At 57.4% G+C, this 21,453-nt stretch overlaps 11 protein-coding genes across 11 annotated transcripts; 4 read left to right on the top strand and 7 right to left on the bottom strand.

Annotated features, from left to right (window-relative positions):
* Window positions 1–368: 368 nt before the first annotated feature.
* Window positions 369–788, bottom strand: SCHCODRAFT_02667572 (uncharacterized protein; the record flags this gene model as incomplete). Its single annotated transcript, XM_003032325.2, has 2 exons — window positions 369–502; window positions 578–788. The coding sequence occupies 2 exons, from the start codon at window positions 786–788 to the stop codon at window positions 369–371; spliced, it is 345 nt and encodes a 114-aa protein (XP_003032371.1).
* A 132-nt stretch (window positions 789–920) lies between these two features.
* On the top strand, window positions 921–2,395 carry SCHCODRAFT_02502024 (Arabinanase/levansucrase/invertase; the record flags this gene model as incomplete). The annotated part of the gene is made up of 8 exons (XM_003031886.2): window positions 921–986; window positions 1,040–1,094; window positions 1,143–1,160; window positions 1,215–1,495; window positions 1,557–1,789; window positions 1,922–2,166; window positions 2,218–2,308; window positions 2,362–2,395. 8 exons carry the CDS (start codon window positions 921–923, stop codon window positions 2,393–2,395), a joined length of 1,023 nt encoding a protein of 340 aa, XP_003031932.1.
* A 218-nt stretch (window positions 2,396–2,613) lies between these two features.
* SCHCODRAFT_02502848 (uncharacterized protein) lies at window positions 2,614–5,176 on the bottom strand (the record flags this gene model as incomplete). The annotated part of the gene is made up of 6 exons (XM_003032326.2): window positions 2,614–3,299; window positions 3,352–3,415; window positions 3,472–4,024; window positions 4,090–4,300; window positions 4,360–4,457; window positions 4,509–5,176. 6 exons carry the CDS (start codon window positions 5,174–5,176, stop codon window positions 2,614–2,616), a joined length of 2,280 nt encoding a protein of 759 aa, XP_003032372.1.
* Window positions 5,147–5,979, bottom strand: SCHCODRAFT_02577799 (uncharacterized protein). Its single transcript, XM_050343889.1, has 2 exons — window positions 5,474–5,979; window positions 5,147–5,422 (listed from the first exon to the last, which is right to left on the bottom strand). The coding sequence occupies exons 1-2, from the start codon at window positions 5,950–5,952 to the stop codon at window positions 5,188–5,190; spliced, it is 714 nt and encodes a 237-aa protein (XP_050199907.1). The 5' UTR covers window positions 5,953–5,979; the 3' UTR covers window positions 5,147–5,187.
* Window positions 5,980–7,932: 1,953 nt separating this feature from the next.
* SCHCODRAFT_02625061 (glycoside hydrolase family 10 and carbohydrate-binding module family 1 protein) lies at window positions 7,933–10,611 on the top strand. Its single transcript, XM_050345277.1, is given in 17 exon segments — window positions 7,933–8,343; window positions 8,401–8,426; window positions 8,491–8,497; window positions 8,551–8,596; window positions 8,655–8,790; window positions 8,904–9,015; window positions 9,080–9,169; window positions 9,223–9,278; window positions 9,332–9,392; window positions 9,404–9,405; window positions 9,509–9,583; window positions 9,640–9,692; window positions 9,745–9,794; window positions 9,853–9,929; window positions 9,983–10,070; window positions 10,123–10,214; window positions 10,270–10,611. The coding sequence occupies 17 exon segments, from the start codon at window positions 8,268–8,270 to the stop codon at window positions 10,360–10,362; spliced, it is 1,140 nt and encodes a 379-aa protein (XP_050199906.1). The 5' UTR covers window positions 7,933–8,267; the 3' UTR covers window positions 10,363–10,611.
* Window positions 10,612–11,275: 664 nt separating this feature from the next.
* On the top strand, window positions 11,276–11,662 carry SCHCODRAFT_02667568 (uncharacterized protein; the record flags this gene model as incomplete). The annotated part of the gene is made up of 1 exon (XM_003031888.2): window positions 11,276–11,662. The coding sequence occupies one exon, from the start codon at window positions 11,276–11,278 to the stop codon at window positions 11,660–11,662; it is 387 nt and encodes a 128-aa protein (XP_003031934.1).
* A 427-nt stretch (window positions 11,663–12,089) lies between these two features.
* SCHCODRAFT_02502303 (glutathione peroxidase) lies at window positions 12,090–12,734 on the top strand (the record flags this gene model as incomplete). Its single annotated transcript, XM_003031889.1, has 4 exons — window positions 12,090–12,205; window positions 12,259–12,349; window positions 12,396–12,569; window positions 12,621–12,734. 4 exons carry the CDS (start codon window positions 12,090–12,092, stop codon window positions 12,732–12,734), a joined length of 495 nt encoding a protein of 164 aa, XP_003031935.1.
* A 244-nt stretch (window positions 12,735–12,978) lies between these two features.
* On the bottom strand, window positions 12,979–14,431 carry SCHCODRAFT_02688482 (oxidative stress survival, Svf1-like protein). The gene is made up of 4 exons (XM_003032327.2): window positions 14,395–14,431; window positions 14,154–14,348; window positions 13,161–14,097; window positions 12,979–13,107 (listed from the first exon to the last, which is right to left on the bottom strand). The coding sequence occupies exons 1-4, from the start codon at window positions 14,412–14,414 to the stop codon at window positions 13,009–13,011; spliced, it is 1,251 nt and encodes a 416-aa protein (XP_003032373.1). The 5' UTR covers window positions 14,415–14,431; the 3' UTR covers window positions 12,979–13,008.
* A 112-nt stretch (window positions 14,432–14,543) lies between these two features.
* On the bottom strand, window positions 14,544–16,545 carry SCHCODRAFT_02625049 (methionine aminopeptidase). Its single transcript, XM_003032328.2, has 13 exons — window positions 16,373–16,545; window positions 16,270–16,323; window positions 16,081–16,145; window positions 15,912–16,031; window positions 15,770–15,858; window positions 15,559–15,710; window positions 15,432–15,505; window positions 15,362–15,382; window positions 15,166–15,313; window positions 14,975–15,113; window positions 14,902–14,919; window positions 14,747–14,850; window positions 14,544–14,698 (listed from the first exon to the last, which is right to left on the bottom strand). Exons 1-13 carry the CDS (start codon window positions 16,453–16,455, stop codon window positions 14,644–14,646), a joined length of 1,122 nt encoding a protein of 373 aa, XP_003032374.1. The 5' UTR covers window positions 16,456–16,545; the 3' UTR covers window positions 14,544–14,643.
* Window positions 16,546–16,659: 114 nt separating this feature from the next.
* Window positions 16,660–18,753, bottom strand: SCHCODRAFT_02625044 (methionine aminopeptidase). Its single transcript, XM_050345276.1, has 12 exons — window positions 18,552–18,753; window positions 18,449–18,501; window positions 18,255–18,305; window positions 18,088–18,207; window positions 17,915–18,003; window positions 17,709–17,860; window positions 17,580–17,653; window positions 17,509–17,529; window positions 17,312–17,459; window positions 17,120–17,258; window positions 16,903–17,006; window positions 16,660–16,852 (listed from the first exon to the last, which is right to left on the bottom strand). The coding sequence occupies exons 1-12, from the start codon at window positions 18,632–18,634 to the stop codon at window positions 16,798–16,800; spliced, it is 1,089 nt and encodes a 362-aa protein (XP_050199905.1). The 5' UTR covers window positions 18,635–18,753; the 3' UTR covers window positions 16,660–16,797.
* Window positions 18,754–19,021: 268 nt separating this feature from the next.
* SCHCODRAFT_02625041 (acyl-CoA dehydrogenase NM domain-like protein) lies at window positions 19,022–21,313 on the bottom strand. Its single transcript, XM_003032329.2, has 10 exons — window positions 21,137–21,313; window positions 20,989–21,079; window positions 20,529–20,938; window positions 20,451–20,478; window positions 20,341–20,396; window positions 20,095–20,286; window positions 19,793–20,040; window positions 19,683–19,742; window positions 19,339–19,630; window positions 19,022–19,277 (listed from the first exon to the last, which is right to left on the bottom strand). The coding sequence occupies exons 1-10, from the start codon at window positions 21,197–21,199 to the stop codon at window positions 19,167–19,169; spliced, it is 1,551 nt and encodes a 516-aa protein (XP_003032375.1). The 5' UTR covers window positions 21,200–21,313; the 3' UTR covers window positions 19,022–19,166.
* Window positions 21,314–21,453: the final 140 nt, after the last annotated feature.

Here is a 21,453-nt window from a genome sequence, read left to right as displayed (position 1 = left end):
TGATGCTCCGGCGGAAGCGTAACTTTCGGCCGGCTAATCGCGAAGATAGCAGCCAGCGCGATGAAGAGCGGTGAAGCTCTTTGACGTGCGCACAATGAGAAGACGAGGCGAGGTCCTTGCGCATTCTTTAGCGCCAACCACGTTCTGCCATGCTCATTGGCTTGCTGTATGCCAAAAGAAATCCTCGAAGTCGCTCGTGCATTTGCTGGCCTGCTTACACATCTACTCAACGACCCTAGTTTTGACCTTTCACTTGCCTTGTGGTAAGTGAATTCGCTTATACCTATCGAAACTAGTACACCCTCCTTACCCTTTATATTCGTGCTTGAGAGCCCTCTTCAGCCTTACCCCACATGGTGGACTGAATATCAGTGTATCTGACCAAGTCCCTCTCTTGCCCCGCTCTTCTCGTCTCTGCTGGGGATCTCGCCCTTTGGGCACTCTAGCATCCACTCTTCCTGCCTCTCGTCAAGCCACAGCTTACTACCAGTCGCGACATCGTCTACAAGGGTTTAGCGTCTCATCACCTTGCTAGACACCGCGTCCGGAGCCGCCGAGCTCGACGCCGCCAACGCACCGCATGGATCAATCGGGACGACGGGCCGAACGCTGACTTGAACGTCCATCCCCGGGCCTTCGCCAAGGATCTCATGCACCGCGCCGCCTTGACCGCCCTCTCGACCTGCGCACAACGGGCTTCGGACGCCTTGTACGGTACCAGGCCAGTCGAATAGCACCTTCTCTGCCCTGATTTCTACGTCATGTTTGTCAATCTGCGTGCTCGCCATAACGTGCAGCGGTCAGCTGTCACCTGGAGGACGGCCCGTCGGTGAGCGCGCCCGTGAGGCGGATGGTACAAAAGCGCAGCGAGGGACCGCGCTGAGTTGCTGTCGAAGCCCTCTCCAAGCTCGAAACCAGTAATGATTGCCTTCCTGTCCGGCTTGCTCCTTGCTACTGTTGCTCTCGCCGCTCCTGCTAAGCGACAGGTATGTCCAAAGACTCATCCCTCGATACCCGAGTCATTCAGAGTTCCCCGCAGAGCAGCGCAGACGCGTATGGCTTCATCTACTTTACCGGCGAGTCTCACGCGAACGGTACGTGGATCGCTAGCTCTTGAGCACCACCGACCTGATTCTTGTTAGGCGAACAAATTTACTTCGGTGTGCACCTTTCTCTTCAACTCACAGCCCTCTTTGCTAATCCACCCCATCCAGCTGTCTCCGACGGCAACACCCCCGGCGCCTGGAAGACCGTCAATAACGCCTCCCCGGTGCTGACCTCCACCCTCGGCGACAAGGGTGTACGCGACCCTTTCATCATTCGCCATCCCGAAACGGGCACCTTCTACGTTGTCGCGACTGACTTGAAGATGTACGGCAGCGGCCGGTCGTGGGATCAGGCGTCGCGCACGGGCAGTTTGTCGCTCGCGATCTGGGAGTCCGATGACCTGGTGAACTGGTCCGAGGAGCGGTTGGTGAAGGTGTCGCCGCCGGAGGTATGATTTGATCTTCATACATCACTTCTCAAGTAGCTGAACGGGGGCCTTCGCGCTTCAGGCCGGCATGACCTGGGCACCCGAAGCCCGCTGGGACGCGGAAGAGGGCGTGTTCAACGTCTACTGGGCGAGCGCGCTCTACAATGCCGACGACACGAACCACACGGGCTCGTCCTACTCGCGCCAAATGATTGCCAACACGACCGACTTCAACACGTTCACCGAGCCCCAGGTCTGGCTCGACTACGGCTCAAGCACCATCGACACGACCGCCATCTTCGATGACGCATCTGGGTAAATTCTTCATTGTGTGCTCTACCGTACACTTCCTCGCCATGATCCCGCTTCTACCCATCCACCTGTTCACCCTTCTTCTCACCTTCCCAACCCAAACTCACCTCCCCGACCCCAACTCACCCCATCCAGCTACTGGCACCGCTTCACAAAGTTCTCCGCCTACGGGCCCTCCAACTTCACCGGCGTCGTCCAAACCCGCGCCCGCCCCGCCGACTTCTTCGCCAACGACTGGGAGCTCGTCTTCCAGGGCATCGGCGACGCCGAGTTCGGCCAGGTCGAGGGCCCGCTGGTCTTCAAGGACAACGTCGAGGCGAACACGTACCATGTGTGGGTGGATAAGATCAGCCCGCAGGGGTACGAGCCGTTCAGTACGAGTGAGTGGTTTTCGGTGCATTGGATCGTCTATTGTTCATCATGGACCGCAGACGATATCTCGTCCGGGACGTGGACGTACGACGCTGACTACGTTTTACCTGATGACCCCCGCCATGGGACGGTATTCGCGATCTCCGCGAGGTATGTTCAGGGCAATCACCATAGTTACCTCCCGAGACTGACGATCATCTCAGCGAGGCCGAGGCGCTCTCTTCGATTGGCGCGTAATGTGACGCTTTGCTCTGAAGTTCTGGAGAAAATTACGAATTATGTACTGCTAGATGGCTTCCTACGTGTACAAACGAAACGAACTAAAGGAATACAACAACATGTGCGCATATAGACAAAACAGCGATAAGCGAGACGGAGAACAAACGATAACAGTACATATGTACGGTCTACTATATGAGAGGAGAAGGACCCGACGACAACTGCACGGGGGTCACCTACTGCGATGGCCAATACTGCCAATCCGCGCTCTGCGGGGTCTGAGCACTGAGATTCTGTAACTGCGTGAACCAATCCACCTCCCCGCCGCCTCGCACGTCCGCCCTCTCGGGCATCATTTGCTCCGGCAGCGTGCTCATCCCCGCGATATCCGACCACTGGGCAGGTAGCTCCTGCATCCTCGCGAAGATGGCCGCATCATACTGCAGCGGTGGGCTGAACATGTCCTCTAGGTTGAAGTTTGCGCCATCGCCCGTCGCCGTGCCCATCGTATGCGCCGATTGGGCGAAGGGGTTGATTGGCGTGAAGTCATTGAACGAGGTCGCTGCCGTTGCCGGCGTCGGCATGCCGGTGGTTGATTCGGGCGACGACGCCGCGGCCGGTGGAGAGTTATGCGACGACTTTGACTGCGACGATGTCCTGCGAACCTGGGTCACTTGCGCGAGCGGAGAGGCGAGGAGCCCCTTGAGAAACCGCGCATGCAACTTCGGCCCATGCTGGTCGTCCACCGCGATGTCGGGGCTGGAGAGAAAGTCGATGACACGTGTGACGAGGCCGTGGATCTCAACCCGACGGTCGTAGTCGAAGTAGTGGGAGAATTTTGGTTGAAGGAGCTTGACGAGGAAGGAGGCGGCGAACGTGACGAAGACCTTCTGAGCCTCCGGGCCGTGGCGGAGGTAGAGTTCTGCAGAACCAATCAGCACGAAACAATAGCTTGAACACCAGCCAACACCTACTTTGATCAGGCTGAGATAGACCATCAAGCGCAGAAGTGACTACGTCCTTCGCTGCTGTGAAGCACTACAGCGCGACGTCAGATCATCGAGCACCGAACTGCATTGAGAGTGGCTACTCACCCTCATTAAGAACGGATTCTCATCCGCATTCGTCCTCCCGAATGCATGCTGGAACCCGTACGACAGCACGGCCAACCGCGCATAGCTCCACGCCAGCCGCAACAGCCCTGCTCGGAAGCGGTTCTGCGAGTCCGTCATGTCCGTCTGCTCAATAATGCCCATCCACTCCTTCTGCAGCGCCTGGATCTCGTCGTCCGACTCCATCGACAGCTGCTCCAGATCGACGTCCTTATTCAACCCCATCGGGTGGTCCGGGTTGCTGTACACCTTCCGAATGAACCCCGACAGCGCGCGCAGGTCCGCGTTGTACGCGCACAGGTGGATGTCGAAGTTCTGCAGATTGTACGGGCTCGAGCGCCACCAGTCGTGCGTGTGCGTCGCCGTGTAGTCCGCCTGATTGATCACGGGCGCCTTCCCGTACTGCGAGCCCATCGAGCGGTCGAGGTTGTAGCAGTTGATCCACAGGCGCGTGCGGTTCAGCATCTCGCGCGCGTGATTCTCGTTCTGCGGCTTTGCGGTATTGGGGTACTGCAGGTTGAGGTCCATGGCGATGCTGAGGTTCGAGAAGATTGCGGTCAACGTAGATCCAGGTGTCTAGCGAGTAGACTGGGGACTTACCGGATAGCGGTTCCGAGGAATATCCAGCTTCGGTCGTCCTCCCAGCGTTTTGTAGGCATAGGGTATAGAGAGAGAAGAATGAAAGCATGGCACATGTCGACGGTCTTCGTGCCACTGATCAACGCCGTCCCAGCAGCAAGATGCGCGAAGCGCATGAGCTGGGGATACACCTTGAGGTGATCAGGATGGAACCTCGACGCCAGCGCACAGACTGGGAGGTGCAGCTCTATCAGTAACTCTCGACATCCGTCAAGTACACCAGACACTCACTAACGGTGAACAGAAACGGACTGCGGACACACGTCCGAGGTGCCGTATAGAGGACGGGGTCGAGCAACGACACGGACTGGTTCATGGTCCCGAAACAGCTGAAATGGGCATGAGCTGCGCGCGTCTTCAGCCTGAGAACGGCCACTCACATGCTGAATAGCGACTCGGCGATGTCTGGCGTGATGATGCCGCGCGCGAGGATGGCGGGGTACTCGAATACGGCAGTCTCCCGCGGACGCTCCGCGTCGGGCCCCGGGCTCGCTTCGAGAACGGAGCGCTTCCGGAAGAAGTCGTCGTTCGCGATGCTCAGCTCGCTGTCCTCCTCCGGGCTCTGCATCACCTCGCCCTGGCTGCCGACGCGGCGCGGATGGGCCTTCAGGCTGAGGTTCGCCATCAGCCCGTACGGCGCCGCCTCGCTCGGCAGCGTGGCGAGCTTCCCAGAGTAAGTGCGCTTCTTCGTTGGCACACCATTAGGCGCGGAGTCCCGCCGGCTGGCAGCGACCTCCGGCGTCGTCACCTCCCCGTTGTAGTCCACAATCGCGAACTCGTACTCGCTGTCCTCATACTCGTCGTCTGAGCCGTCCGCGTCGTCCTGCACGTAGCTGATCGGCGCCGAGCCCGCCACGCTTATGAAGTCGTCGATGCGCTCGCGCGCCTTCGCCATCCACTCTTCCACGGCTGGAGCGACGCGCTCGCGCGACGACGTCGACTCGAGCTCACAAGGCAGAGAGGACGGCGATACCATCGGTGACGTACGCGCAGAGTTTGAGCCGTTCGCGCTCCGCGGGGCGTGGCCGAGCTGCTCAAGCTGGCCCATGAGGTTTTTGATCACGTCTGCCTGCTCGCGAATCTGATTGAGCAGGTGCTCGCGCTTTCTGGGATAGACTTGAGGATATGAATCGATGCGAGACGAGAACCTAGTACTGACGGTGGAGTGCGCCGCTTCTTGCGGCCGGGGATTTGGCATGGTTGGCCAGCGTTGAGGCATCGCTTGCATACGTCGGTGTCGGCGCGAAATTCGCACTTGACTTTGAGGCCCTTGCATCGCGCACAGGCCCCTTGTCTGGAAGACGCTGTCAACTACCTCGCAAAATATAACGAGCGGAGTACGCACGGCCGTAACCTGTTCATCTCCCGATCCTCGTCATCTGCGTCGTCTGCGTCATCAAAACTCGCAGCATTAGCCCGCTGTCGCTTGGCAGGTGCATTGGGTCCATGTACACCTTGTCCGACAAAGGACTCAGTCTCGAACTGATTCATGTTCATGGGATCAGGTGAGGTTGTCATGTTGTAGGCGACAGATAGACCTTGAGCGGGTAGGGCGGCCGGATAATGACTACTATTCGTGGCAGGGAAAGGAGCGGTTTGCATGTGGTAAGCACCTGCGTCAGGATGGGGCTGTCGCCTTCCGGTCGTGTTTGCATCCGCAGTGGGACGGTAGTAATTACCCGCAGGGTGGGTATATGCGCGTGCATCTTGCGCCTGCCGCGGCTGGAAGTAACCGCCTGAGCTGGCAGCGCCTGCGTCGACAGCGCCGTCAGCGTAGCATCGTCGATACGAGCCGAGCATGCGCACCATTGCTAGCCATATCATTCTGCATCATCGAGTGCTCGTAACCGCCCTCGAGTCCCGTCCAGCCCATAGACTGGCGCGGCGCGCCGTACACATCGCCTGCAGGTTTCGCGTATCCGTCCTGGGACATGGTGGGAGTAGACAAGGGGTGCTGATTGACCGGCACCCATGCATTCTGGGATGCGAACGATGTCGACATCGCCGTCCGTTGAAGTCGGTGCTTAGTGGTTAGGCGCCCAGGACCTATCAGGTGTTCCCTTCGGCAGCGCTATCAGCCTGCGAGCTCGATGATGGTGGGGGAGGGCAAGCTCGGTCCAGCGTCGTGAGTGCAGAAGCCAAGGATGAAGTACGTCTCCCGCGCGGAGCTTAGGCGCGCCTAATGCCCGATATAGTCGAGTGTCGTGACTTGTGGGCGAGTGGCGCGTCGGGGACGCGTCAGTCCGTCGCGGAAGACAGCTCGGGTGTGCTGCTCCTGTAGCCGGTGCGGCCTTTATACGACTCGAGCGCGCCGTCGAGGCGGTGTCCACTCGCGTTCTCGGAATCCATTGTTCTCAGTGGCGGTGTCGAACGCGCTAAGCTCTTCTTGACGTATTCGTTTGCCCGCGCGACACGCGCGTGGGTGCAACACCGCACCCGGAGACAATCGCGCCCCGGTATACTTCTTCGCAGACTTCGTCCTGCCGGATCTGAGGAAACGTGCATAATTCCATGAGCAAAATCGGCCAGAAGCTGCTGCACACCGCCACCTTAGCAGTAACTCCAACGGTATCAATGGGCACAGCTATGTTACTGAACTTGCACAGATATCCTGTGTAACCTGCGGAGCGCGGGAGTACAGCACAGAGATCGGGCTTCGTCTTCCCTTCATCTGTTGGCGATGTCTTCTATGAGGGTCAGGGCCGCATTGCACATTACCATGAACTCCGGCAAGGCGCACGGGTCGGAGGCTTTGCGCTCGGCTGGGATGCAAGCGAATTAAAGCAGCCGCAAGGTCACGCCGGGCCTGCGATAAGCGAGAAGCTACATCTGTTCGGGATCCACCCGCGATATGGCGCAGAGCAGCGTTGCTCCTGCGCAACTGCTCCAACGAAAACTTGCAAAGCAAGCTGGAAGCGCGGCGGCAGCCTAAAGGGGCAGCACGTCTGCTCAAGGGGGTTCTATGCGGGGGAATGAGCAGTCAGTTCGGTTATGAAGCATGTCGGCTTACCCTTGCGGTCAAGAATGGGCTGAATGATTGCCCTCTACCGGTCACTGACGATGGCATGGCGTAGGGGTTGTCAAGAGCTTCAAGAGCGGGAGGTCATTGACGCGCACAGTCGAATTGGAAGGGCTCGATTGATATCAAGACTTAAGGAGACCGGTCTCAAGGACAGCTACGCAGATGATAGAAGTTGATTGGTTTTACGGAATTCTTAATGAGCCACAAGCAACAAGATATCCTTCGAAGACTCCAAAAGGGGAGAATGCAGAAGGAAAACAAGATGAGTTCGGCAAACGCCGGCTTGCTTGTCCTCTGCCTGAGCCATGTCAACTTCCCACGCCTCAAATTCGACCTTGACGACTTGAGTATCCATCTCCCTTGCAGCCGCTCAACCAGCGTGCATGTAGCACGGAGCTCCGCAACCTCCTTCTCCGCTCCCTCAGAAGCTCTGCTCTTCCCGGATCACCCACATACTTCAGTTAACCCCAGCGTCACGCGGGCGGCAGAATAGACGTCCATGGCTCGCAAGACATCCATTGAGCCCACATGGACTTTGGATAGACTTCCTTCGACCTCGAGATCACGCACCCCGTCGATCCGGCCACGTTGTGCCTCGAGTGACCGCCTCTTGGACATTCAACCGCATACTTTCTCGGAACTTTGTCGGCTAACTGCACATATACTCAACTGGGAGTCCGCGTCTGTTACTCTTTTTTCTGAAATAGAGCGCTATATCTTGCTCGAAGGTAGGCGGTCCGCTACATCCTGAACCTGGATGAGCGGGCCGCTAGTATTGTCCGCCAGCCACTATTGACCTATCCACCACCGCCATTCACTTATTCACCATCCGGCTTCCCGCCGAGATTCTCGCCTTGAAAGGGACACGCGAGCGAAGTTGCCCCGTCGCGCGGTGCACTCTTCGACTTTGGCAACGGACCGGCTGCCTCGAGCCTCGGGCGTGCCTGTGCATGCTATTTCTTCGACTCGGTCCCGTTCTCGTGGGGTACTTTTGGCTAGGTCCCATAAACTGGCCTTCTACAAGGTAATGTTGGAGTGCCTGGTTGACGGGAGGTATAAATGCTTGCGGTGAGGGGCGTGAACCGCGTCGTACTTCCCTGCAGCAAGCGCACTTGTCATGTTCAACCTGCTTCAGCTCATTTCTCTCTCCTTGGTCGTCAGTCAGGTGCTCGCTGTGGCGACGTGGGGTCAATGTAAGTTCTGGATTGGATTTCTCCGTGAACTTCATAGGTGTTGACCGGCTTTACTAGGTGGTGGCCAAGGATGGAGCGGGGAGGTCAGTTCCCATGCCTCGCGTATGATTCATCGGGCTTGACAGTTGATACTCTGCATTTCCTAAGACCACTTGTGCGTACTCTGCTTTTTCAGAATATCTCGGGAAGACTGACCGACCCCGACAGGCGACTCCGGCTCGACCTGCGTCAAGATCAACGACTACTACTCGCAGTAAGTCTACTTTCACATCCCTCCACCCTTCCCTTCCTAACCATACTCGCCACTTCAGATGCCAGCCCGGCACCGTCGTGACCACGCCCGTGACCACGCCGGCGACCCCGACTTCGACGAGCCCTGCTAATCCAGCGCCCGCTGCTTCCGGATTGAACGCGGCATTCACCGGCCACAGTGGCAAGCTTTTCTTCGTACGCATCACGTCGTTACCGTCCCTCGTCCCCACGTCTCACCCTGCCACTACATCTTCCCCTACAATCCCTGCGCAAACTCATTCGAGAACGCTGATCACCGTCTTCTGCAGGGTTCCTGCGCGGACAGCAACACGCTCAACATCGCGAAGAACGCGGCGATCCTGCAGTCCGACTTCGGCGGCGTCACGCCCGAGAACTCGATGAAGTGGGATGCGACGGAGCGTGCGTGATCGGGGCTGACCCTCAGGAGATGAGCATCGCTGACGCGCCCTTGCCCATCATATAGCGAGCCAGAACCAGTTCAACTTCGGTGGCGCGGACACGTTGGTGAACTGGGCGACGACGAACGGGAAGAAGATTAGGGCGCACACTCTCGGTGCGCGCGACTTCGATTGACCAGGGTTTCGAAGCCTCTCTAACAGCGTTTAGTGTGGCACTCGCAACTTCCCGGATGGGTCTCGTCCATTGGGTCTTCGTCGACTCTCGTACGCTGGACTGAGGTTCGAAGAAGCAGAAGGCGCGACTGACCTTCATCCAGACCTCTGTGATCCAGAACCATATCAAGAACGTCGCTGGGCGCTACGCTGGCAAGGTGTACGGTGGGTGATATCTGTTTCTTGCTGGCCTCGTAAAGCAAGCTGATGTACTGTCTTCAGCTGTACGCGGCATACAATCGAGTGCCCATGATCAGAGTCAAACTGAACACCTGTAATAGTGGGACGTCTGCAACGAGATCTTCAACGAGGACGGCTCGCTCCGTGACAGCGTCTTCTCCCGCGTGCTCGGCGAGGTGTGTGGACAGTACGTCCTTGTCTGTGAGGTTGAGATTGACAAACTACGCAACAGCAATTCGTCACGATCGCCTTCACGGCCGCGCGCTCTGCGGATCCGGATGCGAAGTGAGATAGCCTGCAGTCGCCGATGGATGTTGACATTGACATCCGTTCTTAGGCTCTATATCAACGACTACAACCTGGACTCGAACAACGCCAAGGTTCAGGGTGCGTCTCGTTCTTACGAGTGGGGCAGGGCTCGTTACTGAATCCATGGGTGCTGCAGGCATGGTCAGCCTTGTAAAGCGCGTCAACGCCAACAGCCAGCTCATCGACGGCGTCGGCACTCAAATGCATCTTTCGGTACGTCTTTCGTGTACTATGTACTATTAGGTGGCTCACCTGGCACGACGCAGTCTGGCGGTAGCGGCGGTGCGCAGGCTGCGCTCACAGCGCTCGCGTCCACTGGCCTCGAAGTCGCCATCACGGAGCTCGATATTGCTGGTGGGATCGATTCTTACTTTGCTTTCATCTGCTCTTACTCACTCGCCACCAGGCGCGTCCGCATCCGACTACTCTAACGTCGTAAAGGCCTGCCTCGCCACCACGAACTGCGTTTCTATCACCGTATGGGGTGTCAGCGACGCGGTGCGTGTTTGCTGAATGGGATGAGGGCCTAGGACCTGAACTGACCGCATCGCAGAACTCGTGGCGCTCGGGCACTTCGCCGCTGCTTTTCGACAACAACTACAACCCGAAGCCGGCGTACACGGCTGTTATGCAGGCGATGGCTTGAGGGCTCGCGGCTTGCGCGACTGGTTTGACAAGGGCTCAAGGGATCTTCTGGGTAATACTGGCTGTTGTAACACTGACTATTGGATATACGCGAGGAATACGAAGGTGATCGCGGGATTTGCCGAGCCAATGCATGTTTGTCTCTGTTGCCCAACAACATCAAGATCGCGCTCTTCTCGTTCCAGCAGGCTTTGGCCCGTTCACTCTGTCGATTTCCCGTGATTTACGCAACATTGAAGTTCTTTTTGGCCTCGAAAGGACTAAGCCAGCGATGCCTTTTGTTTCGGGGCGCTCTCTATCTGCAGGGCCTCAAGCTGAAGTTCCCTCCGACGACCGACAATCCGACCCTCGAGCTGATACCCGCCTTGCGAGCTCCCCTTTGGTGGAGCTCAATCGTCTATATCAGCAATTCCTACAACCCAGGCAGCGTTCCTTCATCAACAGGCGTCAAATTCAATTCATCCCTCGTTTCAAGCGGCTCGGGTGACCGCTATAGCAAACGATGCCCGACGCCAGTCTCCGCGCCCTCTCCCACTCCACTCCGATGTCGGCGAGCCTGCTCCAAAAATTCTTGAAGCGCGTCCTGCATCCCTAGCGGGACACGCAGTTGTTTGCCTCATCGTGTTTAGGAGTCGGTCTTGACTCTCCGGCCGACTTCAGAGCTGGGTGAGGTATAAAGGTCAGTGCATCGAAGGCGAAACTTCATCGTCCCAGTACTCCCTCTACTTTTGGTGATTTTGGTGAGTGTCCCTCATCCAATGGACCCAGCGACTTCATCTGACCTCATCCCAGCTCACGGCCAATTGCTTTGCTTGTCCGTCGATCACTAAGCTCCCCCATTGCATCTAGTAGGCTCTTTCGACCCCCTCACCCCTCCCCAATTGTTCTAGTATAGCTAACGGTACTTCTCAGCCATGTTCGCCGCTAAGCTTCTTCTCGCCACCGCCTTCGCTGCCATCGTCGTCCTCGCGGACGACTACGTCCATTGCGAGACGTCCGACGCCAGCCCGCCCGTGACCGGCTGCCAGACCATTTCGGACGGCTTTGCGCAGGGTGCAGACCCCGACTGCGCGCAGCCATACGGCTCCGGCTGCCGGACGGTCGTCTCGAACAACCTGGGGTGCACTTTCGTGCTCTGCATGCAGGACGGCACGTCTCCGCAGTGCTCGGATCCGGCCAGCGCTGCGAAGTTCACGAAGGCGCTCATCGACCAGTGCGCGAAGGATGGGAAGGTCGGCGGGTATTACCACCAGGATCTGGGAGACGGCCATTATCTGAACTACGAGTTCACGGCGAAGTAGACTGTTGACGACGACATGTAGTAGAGGTCTCGCAACGTAGTTCATGACGATATACAGCATATTCCTAATGACCAGTTCCCAGCCCAAGGTCGTCGAAATGGAGTAGCAGGGATTGCCGAATTTACGGCACGCCTCGTCTGAGTAGCATAGCTCAGCACGCCGCACGCGTCTCGTCCTCCTCACGTCGTCCATCCTCGTGAAAATGCCCCTCGTATGCGCAACCCGGCTGTCCATATCCCGGACGTCTGCATCAGCTGCAGTGCAGTGCATGCCCCGATACCGATGCGGGGGCATCGCGCTGAGTAAGGGCGCATGTGGCGTGAGTCGTAGGCGCGCCGCGGCCTTATATACGATCGCCAGGCCTGCCGCGCGGGTCCCCTTCGTTGCTGCCTCCGCCCCCCGCCCCCAATCCCGCCAAACGCACACCATGTCCGAGAACTATGGCTTCTACTCCCTCAAGGCCGAGCTCGGCAACGGGAAGGAGTTCGACTTCGCCGAGCTGAAGGGCAAGGTCGTGCTGATCGTGAACGTCGCGTCGAAGTGGTGCGTTCGTGCGTTCCCTGCGGGGCGACGGTCGGCTGATAGCTCGCCTTCAGCGGATTCACGCCGCAGTATAAGGGCTTGCAGGCGCTGTACGACAAGTACAAGGACAAGGGCTTCGTGATCCTCGGGTTCCCCTGCAATCAGGTGCGTATCACCGATGCATACCCCCTCCATCTAATCGCCCCTCCAGTTCGGGCACCAGGAGCCGGAGGACGACGCGAACATCGCGACGTTCTGCGAGCGCAACCACGGCGTGACCTTCCCCCTCATGAAGAAGTCGGATGTGAACGGCGACCACACGAACGAGGTCTACAAGTGGCTGAAGAACCAGAAGGCGGGCATCCTTGGCCTCACGCGCATCAAGGTGCGTTCCCTTGCCTCTCTGACAACGCCTTTGCCAACGTTTGCATCCTAGTGGAACTTCGAGAAGTTCCTCGTCGACAAGAACGGCAACGTCGTCCACCGCTGGGCATCCACCACCACGCCCGAGACGATTGACGCCGAGGTCGCAAAGCTTCTTGAGCAGTAATTGGACAGCGTTTTGAGAGTGCTCTCAATGTACACTACGGATAAGTTACCTGGATGAATGTATCTTGTATGCCTACCTCCGAGAATGCACAGTGGTCGCCATGTCAATGCATATGGTCGACGCGAACGAGTTCAGTATAGTCCGGGGAGAGGACAGCTGAATTTAAGAAGTGATGGTACGATACGATGTAGGTGGCATGGGTCTACTATACACTTGTCCCGGTATCCGGTCGGGGAGATCCAGTAGGAGGAATACAAAGCGTCGCGGTCATGAACTATGAGATGAAGGTCGCTTCGTTGTAGAGGGTACCGTTAATCTCGGTCGGCTCCTCCTTGCCAGGCTCGTGAAGGGTCATGGTCGCCGGATTCATCCACTGGAGGGCGTGTTAGAATGGGTGCGAGTTTGTCAAGGGAGGAAGCGACGCACCTGGTAGATATACGGCTTCGTGCCGGCGACATAGTTCACCACCATCTTCACCGCATAGGGGATCTCGGCGAGGACATCCACCTTGTCCACGAGGCCGTGCGGCGTAGCGACAGGGCCCAGGTCGCACGTAACCTTGGCTGCGTAGTCGCCTTTCGCGTCGGGGACGATGGACGGGCCCTTCCACTCGAAAGCGATTTCCGTCGGACCCTTGTACCCCGTATCCTCGTCCTGCTCCGTCTTGGTGTGCGTCGCGCGCGAGATGACCGGCGCCTCTGCCGGAACTTCCTCGCCCGGCCACTTCGTCTCTGCGGTGACCGCCACAAGCTTGTTGCCAACGACGAGCGAGCCAACGTTGACCGAGACAAAGCCCGAGCCGGGGCCCTTCTTTCCGTACGCGTCCGTCGTGGTGAACTCCATCTGGATGCCAGAGACGCCGCCGGCCTCGTCGCTCTGGAAGTGCGCGAAGTTCCAGCGTGCGGCGACGAGATTCGGACGCATACCCTGAATCGCGTGCACGAACATGCCCGGGCCCTCCATGGGCTCCGCCGCGCCGTTCATGATGAGGTGACCGGTGACGCTGGTGCGCGGCCAGAAGCGATGCACGACGTACCCCTCCGGGTTCGCCTCATCCGCACCAAAGTACGAGAAGCCACCCTTGGGACCGTTGCCAACCTTGAAGCCGGGCACGGTCGCAGGACGGCGGATCTCGAGGGCGATCTGCAGGTCGGTGCCCAGGTTCGCGTTGATGATGTACTTCTCCGGGAACTCGCCTTCGGCGGCCTTGTGCGTGACGGAGAACTGGTCCGATCGCGAGGAGCGCTTGTCTTGCCCAGGCGGCGGGGTGACAAAGTTGCTGATATTGACGGACTTCCAGATCTTGATGTTGCGTACAGGGTTGAAGACTTTGCACGTGAACTGGATCTGCGGGTACCAGAGCCTGCACACAAAAGGTTGTTAGCCATCGCGAGTTTTGAGGGCAAAATGCACACGCACCCGACGGAAGAGTGTATGATCTGGCACATCAAGAAGGTCCCGTCATTGCCAAAGGTGTACCACGTTTGCGTCTCCGTCGCAAACGAGCCGCCGCATGTCCATTCGAGGTCATTGGAGGTGAGCTCGCCGTAGATTTGCCCGTCCTTGATGTGGTCGGTCACTGGGTGGAAGTTCTGCGCATCGGGGGCGGTCGTCCTGCTCTCATCTCAGCAGGGGACGCGTACAACACGCTGCAACGTACGAGAAAAATGAGTTGAACATGGTGGTGCGAGAGAGGAACGAGGCTTGTTGATGACTATTATGTATGCGCGCCGGCGCCTCACGCGTCCACAGGCCCCTATCAACGGGCCGACGCCCCGTCCAGACCTGGACGACCTCTATGCTCTGTGCAAGTGGCTAGCGGCGTTCTGGATGGCCGCTGAGATCCTTTATTGGTCTTATGGACAGCGTACGTATGGTCTATGAGCACGATACGGATCCTGAAAGACTCTCAGATATCCAAAGGCGCTCCAGCAGTCAGAACTTCCACGCCAGTCTCCGTAATCCTGGGCATCGACTCAGCATCAACAGAGAGTCAGACACAGTCGACTCACAGCAGCGTCTCTTCGAACTGAGCACTTCTCTTTCCGTCGGCCGTGGCCATGGTCCAGGCATCGGGCCAGCATACTTCCTTTCCGTACACACCTAGGTTGATCATCTGCAGAACGTCAGTTCACCATCATCTGTGGCGCATGAAATCGACACGCACGGGCTCGATAGTAAAGGTCTGCAAAGGCCGGGTCAGAATCTCGAGAATGGACACGACAAGTGGGCCGACTGACCATGCCTGGTTTCATCGTTCCGACCGCGCGGTTCTTCGCGTAGTGCGGGATGTTGGGGTTGCCGTGAAACAGGTCATGGACACCGTGTCCGACAAACGTATGCACGACGGAGCAGCCGTTCGCGTGCGCGACGGGCTCGCTGCAAGGTGATCAGGCTAAACACAAGAGCTCGAGAGCAACTCGGAACGTACATTGCTTTGCCGATGTCGCGGAAGAGGGCACCCGGCTTGCAAACCTTGATTGCCTCGTCGAGACATTTCCGCGTCGTGCGAATGAGCATCTTGGATTCGTCGTCGATTTTGCCGACCGGGTAGGTAGCATTCAGGTCGGCGTGGTACCCTACCGGGTGTCAGTCGCTATCGCGGAGAGCTCTTTATGTGCTTCTACCATCGTAGTACACCGAAACATCTGAGGAATGTGTCATTAGCAAGTCGAATCCTAGGTGTAAGGGACTTACCGATGTTGAGGATGTCGCCCTCCCGCAGCTTGCGCTTGTCTGGGATGCCGTGACAGATGACTTCGTTGATGGACCTGGAAATCTCAATTCGGTGCAATAGTCGCTACTCAACAAAGAAACGACATACGTGCAGATCGACTTCGGGTACTCGCGATAATTCATCGGCGATGGGTACGCATTACGCTCGATGATCGCGTTGTGCACGATCTCGTCAATCTCGTCCGTCGTGACGCCGGGCTTGACGTGCGATCCGGCCAGATCAAGGATCTCGCGCCCCATCTAGGCAATGGCCAGTTAGTACACGATATCACGACGAGGGAATCCAATAGGGCAGATACCTTGCAGACAACGCGCATCCTCTCCTGCTGCTTCTTGTTCAGGATGCGAATAGAGTTATACGGCTCCAGTGCCTCTGACTTCGGGACACCTACGCCTATTGTTAACGCACGAAAGGCGCGTCGAAAATTGAGTTTTACTTACCATCCTTCGCATAGTCCGGCTTGTTGATGTGCTTTGGCACAGCGCGTTTGGGCGACAGCGGATACACTGCCCTTAATGTTCCGGTATACCTAAAGTCAGGCCAAGGATCGAAGCTCCCTTCTGTAATGCTGTTAGCCCCTCACGCGAGCTTGGGTCAAATTTTGCTCACCTTCACCCTCATTGAAAGACGGCAGCGGCGCCTTGGCGATGGTGTGGATGACCTTGTGCGACTTCTGAGTTCAGGGAAATACGCGTTAGCCGGATGCACATTGTCAACGATGAGAAGTATGCTCACCCCTGCGATTGTGATGATAGTTCAGCGGGAGTTCAGATCAAGGCGCCCGCGAAACCGCACTCACAATTCGCCTTGAAGCACTCCTGGCCACAGAAGAAAGACCCAGGTATTCCTAGTCTCAACTCCAAGTCAGAAAAAAGTGTCGACGGCAGCGAGGAGCGCTAACTTGTGGCAGGTCGGGCACTCCAGCTTGGAGGCCGGGTACCCGTTGATACAGGGCTTGCTCGTGCACTTGATGACTTGGATCATGTCTTCAGTGCGATTTGAAGCTGGAGTCGAGGGTGGGCTTAGTGGAGGAGTGGGCTTGGCTGGGAATCGACGCAAAGGCAAGAAATGGTCGGGACCAAGGAGCACCGGCAGTTGCCGTACGCCTCGAACGGACGGATCAAGCGCGCGGCTTACCCTGCCTCCGCCGAGCTCGCGACGGTCTGGCTGGCAAGCTTCTAGAGCAAAACTCGACGGGCACTCGTATTCACAAGCTCTGGGGGATTGAACAATTGCTAAACAAGAGTGTACATTCAAGCTACGCCGTTTTCTACCAGTGCCACGCTCTCCTCAGGCTTTACTTCCGTCGGCGATGAGTCTGAGTGCTCATATGTTCAAAGGCGCTCCTGCGGTCAGCACCTCGACGCCCGTTTCCGTGATGCTAAAGCACGAGTAAGAAGGCTTTTTCCATGGAGAAATTGACCAGCTTACAGCAGCGTTTCCTCGAACTGAGCGCTCCTCTTTCCATCGGCCGTGGTGACGGTCCAGTCGTCCGGCCAGTACACCTCGTTGCCATAAACACCCATATTGACCATCTGAGACAGTCAGCCTACTGATTGCTGCTGCGTGAGATGGCATACGCACAGGCTCAATGGTGAAAGTCTGCGGTCATGAGCTTCATGTGCTTCGGGGAAAGGGAGGAACTCACCATGCCTGGCTTCATCGTTCCGGGCGTCTTGTTCTTCGCGTAGTGCGGGATGTTGGGGTTCCCGTGGAAGAGCTCGTGGACGCCGTGTGCGACGATGGTGCGCACGACGGAGTATCCGTTCGCGGTTGCGATCGGTTCACTAAAGTGGGCGTCATGCGACGCACAACGGGGTCGACAAAGAGCGAGACGAACATGACCTTGCCTATATCGCGGAAGAGCGCGCCCGGCTTGCAGACCTTGATGGCTTCGTCGAGGCATTTGCGCGTCGTGCGTATGAGCTTCTTCGACTCCTCGTCAATCTCGCCCACAGGGAATGTCGCATTGAGATCGGAATGGAATCCTTGGGAGCGTCAAGGTTGGAGGCTTAACGTCAAACCAACTTCTCATACCGTCGTAGTAAACCGATATGTCTGCGACCCGGGATTAACTAGCAGCGCGACATCGTCTGGTATACACTTACCGATGTTGAGAATATCGCCGTCGCGCAGCTTGCGTTTGTCCGGGATGCCGTGACAGATAACCTCGTTAATCGACCTAAATGGACGACTGCGTCAAGAGGCAGCCATACGTCAAACCGCGGAACACTTACGTGCAGATCGACTTCGGGTAGTTGCGGTAATTCATGGGGGAAGGGTACGCATTGCGCTCGATGAGAGCGTTGTGTACGATCTCATCGATCTCATCGGTCGTGACGCCGGGCTTAACATGCGAGCCGGCAAGATCAAGCATCTCGCGTCCCATCTGGGTGAAGTGCAGTCAGGATATCACGGACGAATGTATGTTCAAGCTATTGACCTTGCAAACAAGTCGCATCTTCTCTTGCTCTTCCTTGTTGAGGATGCGGATAGAGTTGTATGGCTCCTTGATCTCTGACCTTGGGATACCTAGATGGCGGCGTGTAAGCATCGAGACAAGGCTCGGTAGTTGCGATCGCAGAGAGAACTGAATGCATTGATGAATTCACTGACCGTCTTTTGCATAATCTGGCTTGCCGATGTGGTCCGGTACAGCACGTCTGGGAGATAGCGGGTACACGGCCCTCAAGGTCCCTGAGTATCCGAAGGCGGGCCAAGGATTGAAGGTTCCCTCTGAAACGCCGTCAATTGCCTGTTGACGTACAAGAGAGCGTGCGAACCTTCGCCCTCATTGAAGGTAGGTAGAGGTGCTCTCGCCAGCGCATGAATAACTTTGTGCGATTTCTGAAGAGGATACATGTTGGTTAGGTGCTGGCCCAGATCGAGAACGAGTACAGAAATGGGCACTCACCCCTGCCAGTCGCAAGGCATTAGCAACTTGAAGTGGTACTAAATTTGAAGAAGGACCACTCACAATTGGCTTTGAAGCACTCTTGACCGCAGAAGAAGGATCCCGGGATTCCTAACCTTTCAAAATTGTTGAGTAGGCATAGCATAAAGGGCGAAAAGGGACTAACTTGTGGCACGTCGGGCACTCGAGCTTTGATACCGGATACCCGTTGATGCAGGGCTTGCTCTGGCATTTGATGACTTGGATCATGACGAGTACGTGGTAGCTCTCACAAGGTGCAGGCTCGGTCCAGACGGGGTGTGAGTTTCTGCGAACAGCTGGGCAACGTCCTCAAAGATGTGATGGTGGGAGCAAAGAAGGCGTCGGCAATACCCGACAGCGTCATTGTCAAGACCGGATCAAGCCCACTGCTCGGCAAGATCTGTGGAGGTTGTGAGGAGGCCATGTCCGCAGGGCTATTCGCGCCGCCGAGGGAGATGCAGCCACACGCGGGTCACAATCAGCATCCGCATCTTTTTTGACTGCAGTGACTGGCTGGGAAGCGCGCGACTTTTAGGAAATCACCCGTCGGAAGGGCGCACAATACTGCGCGGGATGTGTTGACCTTTTTCAAGCAGTTTACGGGCTCAATGAACCCTGTGAATTATGAACATATACCGGCCGCGACCCCTTGATCGCTCGTAGTCGCGTCCTTTTGCATGACGAGGGAGATAAGATTTTATCTGACCAATACTATTACACTGTCCTTGCAAGCATGCTTTACCCAGCACCAATCCGAACACTACAACCTTGCATCCTTCGGCATCTTCCTCAACGCCTGCCGTACACCGAGGTCGCCCAGCACATCCTCCGCGCCTCCCAATATAGCATCGAACGGCACCGTCCGGTGATACTATCAACGCCCTCGTCAGCCACCAAACCATACAACCACCACCACCCAACACACCACTCACATGCTCAATAAACTTGCCCATCCCGCTCTTCGTGATCCCGCGCCCGCCGAAGATCTGCACCGCGTCCGTCGCGGTCTCCTGCGCCGTCCGCGTCGCGTACATCTTGCAGAACGCGATCTGGCCCGCGAGCTTGTCCGCCTGCTCGCGGTAGCTCATGTTGTTCATCTGGTACGTGATGTTCTCGAGCCAGTTCTGCGCGCTCTCGACGCGCGCGATCATCGCCGCGATCTTCGCGCGCACGACGGGCTGCGAGATGAGCGGCTTGCCGAAGACCTTGCGCTGCGTGGTCCACCTGGGCGGGCCAGCGTCAGAGAGTTTGTGGTGGGGAAAATGAGCCGACGCACTTGAGGCACTCCTCGACGATGGCGCGCTGCGCGCCGATGCTGCCGCCCGTCATGCCCCATCTTTGTGACCAATGAGCGACCGGACGATGACACAACAGCTTCGCACTCACCGCTCATGGTTGAAGTTCGACAGAATGACCTGCAGACCCTTGTTCTCCTCGCCGAGAATGTAGTCGTCCGGCACGAAGACGTTGTCAAAGGTGATGTACCCCGTACCCGCAGCAGTCGAGTACGACGTCTTGATGGGCTTCGTCTCGACACCTTCGCCACGCTCGATGAGCAACACGACAAGCCCGCCCTGGTCGGTACGGCAGCCAGTGGTGAAGTAATCGCTAAACGTCGCGTTGGTGATCCATTTCTGTCGCGGAGAGCGTAAGCTTCGAGCAAGGATACGATCTCAACCACGACAGACCTTCGTTCCAGTAACACGCCAACCACCCTCGACCTTCTTGGCGCGGCCCCGCAAACCAGCGACGTCTGAGCCCGCGAAGGCCTCAGTGATCGCGAGACAGATGAACTTCTTTCCCGTGATGATCTCGTTCACGACCTTCTCCCGAACGTGAGGCTTGCCAAAGTTCACGACCGGAGGGAGGCCGATGTAAGTCTGCGATGCGAAGGTCAGCATCAGTGTCGGCTGATCAGAACAAAATACACGTACCCCGCCGCCCAGCCCGTCGTAGTAGCCACGAGCATGTATGCGAGCGGACTCTTGGGCTATTGTGGAACAACGTGAGCAATAAGCATCGAGGTCGGCCGTTTATCACATACCCATAATCAGTTCGTGGAAGTGATCAAACTTGAACTAAAGTCAGTGATCACAGTTTCTCGTATAATGACGAGACTGACCTCCTCGGGCTTCACCAGTCCATCCATGATCTCCTTCCCCTCCAGATGCTTTCCGGGCCCCATGCGAAGAGCAATGAGGTTCAGCCGCGCCATCTCGTCAAAGACATGTTGGGAGGGACGCTTTCCGTCCTCCTCATGCTTCTGTGCGTCGGGAAGAACAACTTCTTCGATGAACTTGCGGAAGGCAGTCTGGAAGGTCCGGTGGTAGTCCTTGTAGTACGGGGTGTGATAGCCGGAGGACAGCCATGTTGGCTCGGCGTAGGGAACCTTGCTGACGGCACCTGGCTCGCGGAACGCGATCTTCGCGGTCTGCCCCTCTAGGACACCAATCTGGAGACGCGCATATTGCGGGCGCTGGAGGACCTCCTGTCGGTGGAGGCTGTAGAAGGCTTCCGTCGCATCTTTGCCGGCTGTAGCCTCTCGTTAGCCGGGGTCTCGCTTGGATGGGCTGTGTACGCACCGACGTCCTCGTCTGTTAGTACGGACAGACCGCCAGGGTGCATCGCAGCAAAGCGAGAGAGGTCATAGACCTTGGAGTCGATTGCGACCCACTGGGGGAGGGGAGGGACGGTCAGACCCAGGCACTCGTCTGTGGGGAAGGGACATACCAGGTCGCCCTCCTTATTATGCTTCGCGAGTTCCTCGCGGGAGATCTGCTTCGAGGATGCCATTGTGAGTGAGCAAAGAGGGACGGGGGAGATGGAGGTCAGAAGGAAGAGCTGGTGAGCTTATTAGCCAACTGCTCGAACCTGATTTGTTCGAGCTTGTGCGGGGTCCGGCTGGGGAAGCGGAGGCGAGATTCACATGTCAGACGCGCACTTGCATGGTCGCCGGCTGCCGGCCCGGGTGGCGGCGGCGGCGGCAATGGCGTTCGTTCCATGCCTTGTACTTGACAATGGACGATGGCATACACGTGGGCGCCTCA

This window comes from Schizophyllum commune, assembly GCF_000143185.2.
Source record: "Schizophyllum commune H4-8 unplaced genomic scaffold SCHCOscaffold_6, whole genome shotgun sequence".
NCBI classification, from domain to species: domain Eukaryota; kingdom Fungi; phylum Basidiomycota; class Agaricomycetes; order Agaricales; family Schizophyllaceae; genus Schizophyllum; species Schizophyllum commune.
The sequence above is the reverse complement of the archived record's forward strand: the minus strand, read 5'-3'. Positions and strand labels throughout refer to the sequence as shown.

What these genes read in the sequence shown, in the direction of transcription:
- SCHCODRAFT_02577799 (XM_050343889.1), bottom strand. Translation starts at nt 5,952, where the DNA reads ATGATATGGCTAGCAATGGTGCGCATGCTCGGCTCGTATCGACGATGC. An exon ending in GAGATGAACAGGTTACGGCC is followed by an intron (nt 5,423 to 5,473) that starts GTGCGTACTCCG and finishes AGCGTCTTCCAG; the next exon opens with ACAAGGGGCCTGTGCGCGAT.
- SCHCODRAFT_02625061 (XM_050345277.1), top strand. Translation starts at nt 8,268, where the DNA reads ATGTTCAACCTGCTTCAGCTCATTTCTCTCTCCTTGGTCGTCAGTCAG. An exon ending in GAACAACGCCAAGGTTCAGG is followed by an intron (nt 9,795 to 9,852) that starts GTGCGTCTCGTT and finishes TGGGTGCTGCAG; the next exon opens with GCATGGTCAGCCTTGTAAAG. An exon ending in TATGGGGTGTCAGCGACGCG is followed by an intron (nt 10,215 to 10,269) that starts GTGCGTGTTTGC and finishes ACCGCATCGCAG; the next exon opens with AACTCGTGGCGCTCGGGCAC.
- SCHCODRAFT_02688482 (XM_003032327.2), bottom strand. Translation starts at nt 14,414, where the DNA reads ATGTTCAACTCATTTTTCTC. An exon ending in ATCATACACTCTTCCGTCGG is followed by an intron (nt 14,098 to 14,153) that starts GTGCGTGTGCAT and finishes TTTTGTGTGCAG; the next exon opens with GCTCTGGTACCCGCAGATCC. An exon ending in CGAAGCCGTATATCTACCAG is followed by an intron (nt 13,108 to 13,160) that starts GTGCGTCGCTTC and finishes CACGCCCTCCAG; the next exon opens with TGGATGAATCCGGCGACCAT.
- SCHCODRAFT_02625049 (XM_003032328.2), bottom strand. Translation starts at nt 16,455, where the DNA reads ATGATCCAAGTCATCAAGTGCACGAGCAAGCCCTGTATCAACGGGTAC. An exon ending in TGTTTCGGTGTACTACGATG is followed by an intron (nt 15,314 to 15,361) that starts GTAGAAGCACAT and finishes GACACCCGGTAG; the next exon opens with GGTACCACGCCGACCTGAAT. An exon ending in CGCGACATCGGCAAAGCAAT is followed by an intron (nt 15,114 to 15,165) that starts GTACGTTCCGAG and finishes ATCACCTTGCAG; the next exon opens with CGAGCCCGTCGCGCACGCGA.
- SCHCODRAFT_02625044 (XM_050345276.1), bottom strand. Translation starts at nt 18,634, where the DNA reads ATGATCCAAGTCATCAAATGCCAGAGCAAGCCCTGCATCAACGGGTAT. An exon ending in AGAGTGCTTCAAAGCCAATT is followed by an intron (nt 18,306 to 18,448) that starts GTGAGTGGTCCT and finishes AATCGCACAAAG; the next exon opens with TTATTCATGCGCTGGCGAGA. An exon ending in GCCAGATTATGCAAAAGACG is followed by an intron (nt 18,004 to 18,087) that starts GTCAGTGAATTC and finishes GCCGCCATCTAG; the next exon opens with GTATCCCAAGGTCAGAGATC.
- SCHCODRAFT_02625041 (XM_003032329.2), bottom strand. Translation starts at nt 21,199, where the DNA reads ATGGCATCCTCGAAGCAGATCTCCCGCGAGGAACTCGCGAAGCATAAT. An exon ending in GGCGTGTTACTGGAACGAAG is followed by an intron (nt 20,041 to 20,094) that starts GTCTGTCGTGGT and finishes TCTCCGCGACAG; the next exon opens with AAATGGATCACCAACGCGAC. An exon ending in TCGAACTTCAACCATGAGCG is followed by an intron (nt 19,743 to 19,792) that starts GTGAGTGCGAAG and finishes TTGGTCACAAAG; the next exon opens with ATGGGGCATGACGGGCGGCA.